This window comes from Orbicella faveolata, unplaced genomic scaffold (assembly GCF_042242905.1).
Source record: "Orbicella faveolata isolate gen_17 unplaced genomic scaffold, um_ofav_v1 contig_1, whole genome shotgun sequence".
In the NCBI taxonomy this organism is placed as follows: Eukaryota; Metazoa; Cnidaria; class Anthozoa; order Scleractinia; family Merulinidae; genus Orbicella; species Orbicella faveolata.
Genome location: NW_028301536.1, coordinates 18,520,086 through 18,532,500, shown reverse-complemented (window position 1 = coordinate 18,532,500; position 12,415 = coordinate 18,520,086). Strand labels below are relative to the sequence as shown.

At 37.6% G+C, this 12,415-nt stretch overlaps 1 protein-coding gene and 1 long non-coding RNA gene across 2 annotated transcripts in view; one reads left to right on the top strand and one right to left on the bottom strand.

Annotated features, from left to right (window-relative positions):
• LOC149118302 (uncharacterized) overlaps positions 1 to 284 on the bottom strand; it is a 617-nt gene extending 333 nt beyond the window's left edge. Inside the window, exons 1-2 of the long non-coding RNA XR_016208419.1 lie at positions 196 to 284; positions 1 to 65 (exon numbers count right to left, since the gene is read on the bottom strand). The exon at positions 1 to 65 is cut by the window's left edge and continues 333 nt beyond it. This is a non-coding gene — a long non-coding RNA (uncharacterized LOC149118302). The remainder of the gene's footprint in view (positions 66 to 195) is intronic.
• Positions 285 to 2,312: 2,028 nt separating this feature from the next.
• On the top strand, positions 2,313 to 4,554 carry LOC149118301 (adrenocorticotropic hormone receptor-like). The gene is made up of 2 exons (XM_089284384.1): positions 2,313 to 2,386; positions 3,337 to 4,554. Exons 1-2 carry the CDS (start codon positions 2,313 to 2,315, stop codon positions 4,100 to 4,102), a joined length of 840 nt encoding a protein of 279 aa, XP_089140510.1. The 3' UTR covers positions 4,103 to 4,554.
• Positions 4,555 to 12,415: the final 7,861 nt, after the last annotated feature.

The following is a 12,415-nucleotide window of genomic DNA, read 5'->3' as shown; positions in this document are numbered from 1 at the left end:
GTCTGTCCTAGCTTTCGCGAGGAACTTTACTCCCGTTGTCTCGATTTGTCGACTTGCATGAACACCTGAAAGTGAAACAACAATTGCAAATGGGTTTCGTTATTTGTACTTAATTACGAAGCTAGATTTTCGACACGTAAAAGAAATTATAAGATGCAGAACTCAAGACCAAGTTCAAAATGAAAAATGACTTACCTTTAAAACTAAAAGCAGGGGAAACTAGAGACCACGCTTACAACCGAAATGTGTAACTCAGACTAGTGCGCCGTACGACACAAGACCAAGTGACAGACGCTGACTCTCGTGGACAAATAAATGAATCAGATCAGATCATGCCATAATGTGGCTATACACTTGGTGTAAGCCGCACAACAAATCGGACTCCCGCTTAGCGGTCGTCCAATTTTGTTAATCGTTCGTATGATTACAGACAGACCATTATTAATCTAATATTAATCAAGCTTGTCACCTATTCTACGTACGCAAAAATTGTCGTAGGATTTGCAAACCGTGAACTGACGTCAAACGCTACTTATGGCGATAATACAATAAACCCGTAAATAACTAGTAAATTAACTTCTAACCGTTAATTGATGAATTAATCATAACAATTACAATTTTCTCAAATATGATTGGTACCTAACCCGCTGCATTTTGCTCTAATTAATCTACAAAGTTGTAATCGGATTTTTGGCTGTAAATCGGACACCTGTAATGGGACAGTTAACATTAGCGAATCATTTTAAGTCCTCTCCACCAATCACAACATTGATTACAGTCACTATAGTAACCAGTTAAAGAGACTGACTTTGTAAAATTGTGGAGGTTTAGTCTTCGGTGACTGTTTTGAAAGAAACTTAGATGTAACAGCCATTTTGCGTTCTATTCTCCATATTTTTAATTATGATATTTAAAAATGACTATTAAAAGCTCGTTTTCCAATGAAACTTTTACTTTTGTGGGAAATTGTAATGGTTATGATTAATTGGTAACAAAACATTGTGTCGTTCAATTCTCTCTGTAATCATACTTGTGATTAACAAGTCGGACTCTCGCTTGGCGGTCGTCCTATTTTCTTTATCACTCGTATGATTACAGACCAACTTGAACTGGACTCCACTCAGTTCTATTACCATTATTTATCGGACAAATTATGTGAAGCAAAAGATAACAACAACAGCGCAGAAAATTAAGCAAAACTATGTATGTTCGACAAATGATCGATTAAAAATACGAGGGATTCAGAAATAAGAAATGAGAAATAAGAATTTGAGAATGACGGAGTGCTGTTTTTGACTGATTTTCTCAGAGATAAAAAACTCAATGTTTCCCTTGGTACCAGTCGTTAAGCGCTTATTATTTTTGCGCGGGGGACGGTAAAGAAATGTACAAAGATTTATGATGCTCGTGCACGGCTATTGTGCCATTCATTAAACCATTTGTTTGGTGGCGTACTCGTTGCCGTTGCCGTCAACGTTTGCATAATAACAAGGCGCGCCAAGTCTAAAAATAGAATGCAAATTATTGGAACCCCGCGAAAGTCAGACAACATAGGCGTGTTCTGAGAGTAATAGGAGGAAAATGAACGCCAAATTTTCGTTTTAAAAATAGTTATAGGAAGACTCGCTAAGGCCTTAAAAATCGTCAATGTTCCACCATTCCGTTTTATTTGTCTGAGTTTGTCTGAGTTATGACGTCACTCGCGCGCTTCGCTATTAAGTTCTGTAATGAAGTTCGAACAAGCAACTGCGTAATTAATATTAATGACAGAAAATAACAACAACAACCAATCACTGAAAAAAACAAACTGATTATGAAGTTACTCATAAAGCTGAGCGATTTACTGCCACGGGACATCCGAAGGAGTACACAAGGTTAAATAGCTCAGAAAATTTAGCTTTGGCTAATTGGGGGTTAGAAATGGTTTTGGCACGGATGAATATGTCTATATATTCAACAATAACAACCTGTGAGTTTAATTTGGTTGTTGGAATCTATACCGTTGATGGTCGTTAATTAGAGATCATTAAAGGGGAGAATGTCGGCCATGTCAAGAGAAATTGAAAATTAAAAACAACGTCGAAAGCGCCGAGAAAGCCAATAGTAACGCTTTGTTCAGCTTGTTTTGTTTTTACGTTCTGTTTTGTACAATAATTCGTTCATTGCTTTTGAGCAATAACAACTAGCTTAGTGCCATCATAGTGCCATATTTACAGCTATTACAAACACCTGTTATCGCAGTTGAAGTACAGACCGTGAAAGGGTCGGTTAGCCTGTGATACTAATACTTATCGGCTTACACCACTCGCAAAATGGAAGTTAACACGACCACTCATCAAGGACGACGTAAGAAGTCAAGGATTGGAAAAGTATTACAGATTCGCTGGTTATGCAGGGAAATGAACGATCTATCATGTAAAGTTCCAGAATTGTCTCGATAGACTGAAAAACGACCTCAGAAGACCTTCGTACTGGCTTAAACGGCCAGGTTCACGGCTCCAGATCTTCAAGAACACCCGTGCAAAGAAAAGCCTTCAGTATCACACCGAGCGGAGAGGGAACTCAGCGAATCTCTTGTTGCGAGCCAAGGGATAAAATTAACAGAGGTAGCTAAAGAACTAAGCGACGAGAAGTGGAGACTGCTGTACGAAGAGCATTTTCAAGCCTCTTGACTTTTACTCCATTTTACACGAACCGTGGAACACACCTTGCTCTGACTAATTAGATCAGTAGAATAGCAGAAGGTCTGTTCTGCCGGTATATTAGCGTTGCACGGATTGCTTTTCGCTTGTGTAGTTGAAGTGACACAATGACGAATGAAGATCTAGGTTCGATCAAAAAAAAAGTACTGAATACGAATATAGGTTTGTTTCAGTCCTATTGCCATCATAAATTACCAGTAAATTAACTTCTTAACTGTTAACTGATGTCTTAATCGTAACAATTACAATTTTCTCGAATATGATTGGTGCCTAAACTGCTGTTCGGCCTTTAACAAAAAGCAACATACATAAGCAATAATCTCCATTTGGCGAGAAAATATGCGAGGATATTTGGCCGCGGACACTATCTGTTCCGAGAAGTGAACAGTTTGCCGAGAGCGTAGCACGAAGAAAACTGTGAGCTTTGAGGAACAGCTAGGTGTATTTTACATCGATGTTGCAAAATAGCAAATGTTTTTTCGCAAGAACAACATCGAAAAACTTAAAGATTTTTTGAAAAACTGGAGTACTGGAACGCGTGTTTTCGAGTTCGATTGGCTTAACGTCCATTGGATATCAGCCATAATACCATACCGACAACTCAGTATAATGGATAAAAATCGTCTTCTGGTAGTGTTTCTTCTCATGTCAGTACAAAGATCTCGATTCTGACGGTTGTTGCATTATCAGTTGATAGGTACTTAGCTGTCAAGCTTTCCTGGAAATATAAAGCGCTCGTAACAACGAGGAAAGTCGTCGTTTGCAATACTATAATCTGGTTCTTTTGTGGCGTGTTCGAAGCCTCGCATTCGACCCTTGGCTCAGAAGAACTGTTCCATTCAGTTGATCTTCACCTGCAGACTACAGTTCCCTTGGTATCTCTTTGCGCTGTCTACGCGGCCACTTACATCGAATTCCGTCGTCATTCAAGAAACGTCGTCTTTGTGCGAACCGAGAACACGGAAAGCGGGAGATCGCGCGTTTTCGTCCGGAATATAAGTCTAGAAATGAAGATCGTTTTGACGGTTGTGTTAATTATGGTTGTGCTGTTTATATCGATCGTGCCTTATTTAATCGCTAACAATTTGGAAGAGCAATGCCATGAGGAAGAAAGCAATGGTGTATGTGGCAAGATAGGATTTGCAATCACAAAAGCGTTGTCCGTGCCGTTGCTTTGTATTAGCTGCGCGGTGAATCCGTTTCTCTACGCCTGGAGAATTCCGCAGTATAGGCAAGCTTTACGATCGGTTAGTCACACAGCTTGCGCCAGCTTTAGGCGACGCACCCGAGCAGTTAGCACGATATCAAACGGCCTCCCTTCAGCACTTGCCACTCCGAGTTTAATTGAGCAGAACACTCCTGTGGCGAATTATACTCACAAAAAGCAAGCAGAAAGTTAAAGAATAGTGACACGTAAAGTTGTTAACATACCAAGATTTAAAGAGGCGCGCGAATTGTGCATCTGCCCTTGAGTAACAAATAATACCACAACTTCGAAAATTTTGATTGGTTATGTTTTTCTTAAACTGTGGTTTGTGTTATGTAGGAAAATTGAAGAAGCGATTGCCTACACCCTACAATCTGCCTTACAAAACTGGCAGGTGCATTTTAGCATTATTTAACAATAGAGATTAAAAAAAAACCCAGAGTGTATAATTATTTTTACAGATTAGATGGTATGAATAGGATGCTATTTGACGTGGGACAGTCTAAAGCTTTATCTTTAACATTTAAACAAGTATGAATAATGAATGAGTTGAAAGGAGTACAACTTAATAGCTTTAGTGACAATGTTTCGGAAATACCATTAAGCCGCACATTTCTTCAATAAATGATTTCATAGCTACTGAAATATTGTCTCATTTATTTCTTGATTCTTGATTCTTGAACTTGCAATATAAATGCCTCGATTGTGAAATCTACCCATCAGCAGGCGAGAATCGAAGTCAGCCGCGAAAGGTTTTAATTAGTTTCCCGTCGTGAGTAAACGTTTAAATCGAGTAGATCTTTAAAACTGTATTTTCAATGGCCCCAAAAGGTAGGAGCTGACAAGTACCCAATAAATATGCTTTTACTGCGAACAACTGGAATTTCAATGGCTGCAGTCAGTCTACATCGTTAACACGTTGCGCACAGTCGTTAGGAGCGCGAAGCGAGAACAGCATCGATAAATTTCCTCGTGTCTGTGACTACTGTATGTGAATTAGTGAGCGAAAAGGCTACTTTCAAGGTGCAACTCTAATTGACATATATATACCATTGAGCTATTGTGAGGTTCGTATTGGAGGAACATTGGTCGAGTTCTTTTTTTTTGTAGGTTTATGGACCGAGCCGTAGGCGAGGTACAAAAAAATTGGAAGAAAAGAACGAGACTAATATTTTCCAATACGAACGGAAACAGCTATTTCAGTACTTATTTAAATGGCTCTTTTTAATCTGCTGCTAAATTGATGCATCTCCACGATCCATTCTCGGTAAACACGCGCGCGAAAGGTTTGCATTTATCCCGGTATTTATTTACGTTTATCGCGTCGCTTTTGTGAACATTTAACTGAATTGCCTTCCAAACATTGATGAACGTAAAAAGATTTCTACTTATCAAAAAACTGTTTATTTTGTGCAATGAATTGGGAAAACAATTCGCCGAAATTAATTTGTGAGCGGTCCGGAAACTAATCAGAATTCTCGTTTTCATCGCGGACCAATTTAGCCAGATGATAAATAGAAATTACACATCAGCCCTGTGAATAATTCAGTGTATTTTACGGTAACAGAATTGCTGTTATTACTAGGAAAGACGAATTGCAAGTAAAACAGCATTGAAAATCTGATATTAAATGTCAAGTTAAGGTGGCATAAGGTAAAGCAGGAAACACATGTCGATCCATGAACAAAGTAGTAATAGTGTTAAACTCTTGGTCGAATATATTTGTTTTCAGTGTAGTTGGTATGGTGTGATCGACGGGGTGAGGGTAGTTCTAGAAAGAACTGTTTTTGGCGACTGACGTTTCGACAACCTGAGCGGAAGTGATCTTCAGAGTCAAGTGAAAAGTGATTGTCAGTCGATGATGTTATAAGTCTGGTCCGTTGAACGTGATTGGTCAGGTTTTACAGAAATACATTTTTCCCTGAGATGCTGTAGATCGGCGAAAGCTTGGAATAAAAACAAAATACAGTAGCTCAAGGCCTCAATCGAATCATTTATTTAATCAACATGCCACTGAAGGACAACCTCAAACGTTTCCTAACGAGACCGTTAAGGGCCCATTAACCGATCTTTTCGTGCCGTTGCTAGGGAAAATTAATTCTCATATAACGTCGTCATTTTTAGTTACTTCTGAGTTATTTCATGTGTTTGAACTTTTTCATGATCAGCAACACTAGCGATGACGTCATCAGGCCACGCCCATGGTCATGTGACTAATACTGAAAGAACGCAAAGGCTCCCAGGCAAATTACTTTATCGGAATTTTTTTCATTGATTTAATATTTTAATTTAAATCCTGTTTACGCTATGCATAGATTTTGTTTCATTTCTAAAAGGTCAGATTTTGAGAGAATTTCAAAATATTAAAAAGTTGCTAATTTTCTGAAAAAAGCATGATTTTGAAAAAGGAATGCATAACTATGTTTCCAACGTTGGCTTTAATTGAAATCCGTCAAAAAAGGCTGGATTTAAGGAAAACCGCGTTTCTTTTAGCATTTAAAGAAACCGGAAGTTCGCCCGATATATATTGAAAGTTACCCTATCAGCGCGTGCGCAATTTACACTACCAGCACACTTCGGTAAGATCAAACAAAGCCACACGGAGTTCGTTTTTCCCTTTCTATTGCTCTTTTTTTCTGTCTTTCTTTTATTTTGTCTTTGCTTGTACTTTTTTTACTTTGCTTTTTGTGAAACTCAAAGAAAAACATCTAAAATGTGAGCAAATTTGGAAGTTATTGAGTTATTTTTATTTTCTGCGCTAAGGCTGACGTAAGTAACCGGAAGTGAAATTGCACCTCCTTAGCAATGTGCGCAAGCGCGCGCATAAATCGTTTAATGGGCCCTTAATATTATTAATGTAATTGTTAATGTAATTTTCGACCTGGAAACAATTCTACTTGAATCTACTCGAACTACGCAAAGTAAGAATTACCAATGCCAAGAAAATTTGATATGAGAAAATTAGCAGGTTTTTTTTACTGTGATGTGAATAGGCCATGTTCGATATATCAATATTCTAACATGGCTCCGAAGCATTCGGATCAAAATTGTACATTTTTTAAGTTCTTTTTGTCTCTCAATTCCCAAAAGAGAGCTGGATACAAAGAAAACAACACCAAATATAGAAATTTGTCCTGAAAGCCTCGAAGCCATGTTAGAATATTGATATATCGAACGTGGCCTAATAAGGACGTTCGCTCTTATTGTTTTTGCGCATCCTTACTGCGCACGCAAATTCACACGCCACGTCATGCATGAGAGCGCGTGCTAAGTAATAAAATGAAAAATGATGGGGCAGATGGCCATTGCTACAGCTTTTTCTGGATTTAACGATCTTGGACGTTTGGTGACCCCAATTTTTCTTTTGATGGATCATTTTCTCTCAGGCCGATTTTCTACGTTTAGCGAAAAAATGAAGAAAATCTATTGACTAGAAGTTTGAATTTTTTTGCAAAATGCGCCATCGAATTCTGTTCTTTTTAGCTCTTCTTTTATCTCTGCGACGATTTCAAATGCCTCTTGAAGGGTTAAGTTTTGTGAAGACGTTGGTAACATTTGGAATTATTTACGCAACAGAGCCACTTCTACAAAGTATGACTAAGATCGCTTGCCTCCGTTGACTCACCTTCAATATTTTTAACTATAAACCGCCTTAGATCATGCTGAATTACGTGCACCAATTTTTCAAAATCAGGGTAGTTTTCCACACGCGTTATCTCTGAAACGAAGTCGGTGATCCCCAGTTTTTTTGGAATGTTGAGTTTGTATTTGCGTCAAACTAACTACCAACTAACTACCAAATTGTCGTAGCCGTTGAAAGTAACTTTTCTACTGAGGCAAGGAAAACTGAAAAAAAAACCTTGCAGCCAACTAAGGCAAATTATTTTTTCGTGGCATGCTTAAGCTTCAGAAGTGTAGCAGCTCTCATAAGCTGCTGTTGTTTTATTATTGTGGGAGCTGTAATTGTTTTAGGGCTAGGGGCAATGTTTCTTTTGTTTGTAATATTGTACCCTTAAAGAGTATCGAGCCATTCATGTGAGACCTCACGAGAGCTGCAACATGACCCATAAGCTCACTAGAAGTTAATTGTTTCATGTAAATTTAAGTTACAACTTGCTTAGGATTCTAATAATACCAATAAAGCCCTTATTCAAGTGTTAAGTTTAAATAAAAGTACAAGAACTACTAAATGGGGACACTAAAAATAAGGAAAAAAGTGTTGTCAACTTAATTAACGCTAAGATTAATTACAATTACAATTTCCTGAAATGTGATTGGTCCATAAACTACTTTTTTTTGCTCTCATTAATCTGCAAGGTTGTAATCAGACAATATAATCGGACAGTTGGCTGTAATCGGACACCTGTAATCGGACAGTTACATGAGCCAATCATTTTAAGTCCTCTCCACTAAATCCGCCAATCACAACATTGATTACAGTCACTATAGTAACCAATTCAGGAGTCTGACTTTGTTAATCTGTGGAGGTTTAGTCTCCGTTGACTGTTTTCAAACAAACTTAACGGCCATTGTGAAAGCTATTCTCCATATTTTTAAATATAGCATTTAAAAGTAACTATTAAAAGCCTTTTACTTTTGTGGAAAATTATAATGGTTATGATTAATTGGTAACAGGACATTGTGCCGTCCAATTCAGTCTGTAATCATACTCGTGTTTAAAAATAGGTGCGCAGTGCGTACATGTGTGGCTCACAAGTTATACTTGTAATTAGGATAAAACTGAATTATCATGAAAAAAATGAAGGACACTACTAAGATTTTCAACTCAAAAGGTCAGTGATCAATAGTAGAAGGTGAAAATATCAGGTATTTTAGAGAATAGGGTGCTATTACAGAGAATCACAAAGTGTGCTCGTGTGGGGCTGCCAATTATTTAGTTTTATCGCACTAGTAGTTACGATATCAGGTAAATGAGATGCTGCTGTATTGTAAATGTATTTGCTAATTTGCGAGTAATTGAAACTTATTGCTTCACCCTATAACTAAAAAGATTGATAGGCCTTGTTAAATATATCCCAAATCAAACTTTAACAAAAAAGAAATATCAATTTTTCTTAAGAATTTAGCATACTGTTTGTGAAAGTCAGCAAAATCAGCAAAAGATGAACTGATTCATTGTATTATACATTCATTGTATTATTTCCTGCTGCAAAGCAAGCTCTTTTAAATGTAGGCAATCGGTTAATTGGGGAGCATTTGCTATTTTTTGTGCGATGAGATGAGATATTTGTTACTGGAGTATAGGTGTCTTTCAATCAATCACTTAATCAATCAATCAATCAATCAATCAATCAATCAGTCAGTCAGTCAGTCAGTCAATCATTCAATCAAAAATATTTTAGCTTCATTTATACTACAAAGTACAAGCTCAGACCATATCAAAGCATAACCACAATAGCTCCAAATTGAGTGGATTCTCAAGAAAGCCTAGCTCTTTTTATGAAGCCCGCAAATAAATAACGGTTATTCCATGAGTGCAGGTTGGATATGAGACGATGGATAGCCAACGAGGCATGTAGTATTGAGTTGACTATAATCATTTCATATGCAACAAGCGTGAGTGCAATAATAACTACTTAATAACCGAGAGTGAGGTCGTTACGGGAAAATCTCAAACTGAGGTCTTGCCATCTGCCGATGGTGTTTTTCACTTAGCGATTTTAGCTTTACTCAACACTCGGCAAACCTTGACTGTTTTTCACTAGTGCCCGCCAAGGCTACCGGTAAGTCAAAAACGACTTCTATACAAATTTTATTAAGGAAAAATCGCTAAACTTTTAGCTACTCCGAATTAAATTTACTTTTCTTACTGTTTTTAATCGGCTTTCATCGTTTCAATGCGCTTGAATTTTCAGAGCCGGGCTCTTCCTAATTTCCATAATCCGCAATCGGCCCGTGGGCATTACGGCTGCGTAATGACCGCTCAGATCTCGCTCTTAGCCGATCAGAGCGCGCGTTGTATCGGCCACAAGCCAAAGCCATATAATAATCGTTGTTATTATACATTGTAGGCACCATCTATATTCTCATTGGCTAAAAGCCTACAGTTAATTCTGGGAAACAGCGCAACCTACAGATTATTCAATAATCTGCTAGCAGATTAGTGAATAATCTGTAGGTTGTGCGCGCAATGCATGATTTCCAAGAGCAATGTCAAATTCACGTAAGAACATGGCTTGTCCAAAATAAACTGTGTTCGGTGCGACAATACGTTTGTGGTTATTTTCTTTAAAACAATGTATAATAAAACAATTATGAGATTCGGGTTTTGTGATATCCGAAATAATCAAGGTCTCGGTTAGTGGAATCAGCCTCAGCATTCGGTTTCGGCTGACAACACTTACCTCGACCTTGATTATTCCGGATATCCCAAAACCTCATCCAACAATTGTTTATAATAAATAAATTATACATATAAACTTACCATATTTGTAGAGCATGGTATAATTCCTGAATGATATACTGGTATTACGGCTACCAAGCCAATGAAAACTCAAATTATATTATGCAATGATCCAGTTTTAAAGGGGCTCAGTCACGGTATTTTGAGTTATTTTGGCCACATACAAAATTACCTTTAAATGGTAGGAAACCTGAAAATAACAGTTTAATAAGATAAAAAACACCAAAAAGATAATGATAAACCATAAAGGAACAAGGATGGCTAACGATGGAGAAGATTAAAACGGATTACAAACGACGAATTTGAAAAATTGAGGCTAAACTATACAATATGCGCAAACCGTGACTGAGCTCCTTTAAATAGAACTGATCGTATATATGGCTTAACAAATTTAAATAAGACAAATCCGTACATCACATTAATGTATGGTCAACAATGTTAATTAAAAAGAAGAGCAAAGAAATCATTGTCTAAATCTCCAAATATAATAAGCTTACTTTTCGAACAATGCGATGATGATTTCTAAGTACAGTAAACAAATGCAAATCAACTCTAATATTAAAGAATCCACCGTAAGAAAAAAGATGGCGGATGTACATTTTACCACAAGGTCTTGCGAACCTAACACAGCCTAAAAGGCACAAAGAAAACCAAATTTTTACACTGTATGTCCCTGTACTCTGAAGTAGCCTAGGTTTGAAGATTGTATGACGTTTCTGCGCGTTTTTATGGACGTTGTTAAGGTTTTTGTGCGCTACGAACTATGGGTAAATGTTCCAGTGGCCATCTTTTTTCCTACGAAGGATTGGTTCATGCTTAGCATGCGTATATCGAGTTATGGGTGCACGCGGGAAGTTTGGAGAGCACGAAAGGAGCGTAATAGTTGCTCGAGGCGATAGCCTCGAGCAACTCCAGCTTCTTGAGTGCTCTCCAAACTTTGCAAGTTCATCCATAACTCGATATACGCACAGCTAAAAGCATGAACCGATTCTTTTATAACATGGCAACAACCTATTGGGCGCTAAAACATGTTTTATTTCTGATAAACTACAAAGTTCTCACAATGCGTCTGTCCTCTTATTGATGATAAATTGCGGCGTAACATCGTCAAAGTGGCTGTGGAACCACGAGCCGTAGGCGAGTGATTCCGCAGTAAACTTTGACAATGTTATGACGATATTTATCATCAATAAGAGGACAGACGCATAAAAAACTGGCGTCAATTTGTTTTTTACAATAACAAGACCCCAAACTGGTCAAATGCCGGGAATAAATGAAGGGAAAAGACACGTAAACTTGCCGTAAACAAAGATAAGTGAATTTTATTCAAAATGACGCGAGCATTGTCAATAGCTTTTCTCGCTTTTTGATTGGCTACTTAAAAAAGTCCATAAAATCTCATTGGTTAAAAAGTTGACAGTTTGACAGCTGAAATTTTAACTTGAAAGCTTGCATAAATTAAAATATTATCCGTCTGTACTCTTATTGATGATAAAAATGAGCCAATCAACGCGCGAGAAATTAGACAGTTATTGTAAAAAAGATTTTGTTCATGATGCCTCAATAAGAATTAGGTTGGACTAGCGCACGCGCTATGTTATAAGGTAATTTATTTCACTTTTGAATATCTACTTTGGACAAAGAGAAAAGGTCACAGTTCATATTCAAACTGAGGCGAAGAAGCGTACTTACTCAAAAGGTAAAAATTTATTCCGCAAATCGACAGCTTTACAGTCAACTGATCGTTGAATGAGCTCTTCCACGACTTACATTTGTAAACAAGCAATGCCACTAATTCCATCCAAATGTTAACCTATGATATATTACCCTGTTATTTCCGAAAGTCCTGAGAAGACGTCTGTGATTTTAGTGATTTATATTGTTTTCAAACTCAAACTGTACTGTCTTTGAATTTGTGGTCACCGATGGAGACATTTTAAACTTCTGACGGTGCGAAGCAATGAATATTGATTGCTGAAAGTACAATGGCTCCTGTGGAACCTGCACTGGACACATGCCAAGTCTGTCTTAGCTTTCGCGAGGAACTTTACTCCCGTTGTCTCGATTTGTCGACTTGGATGA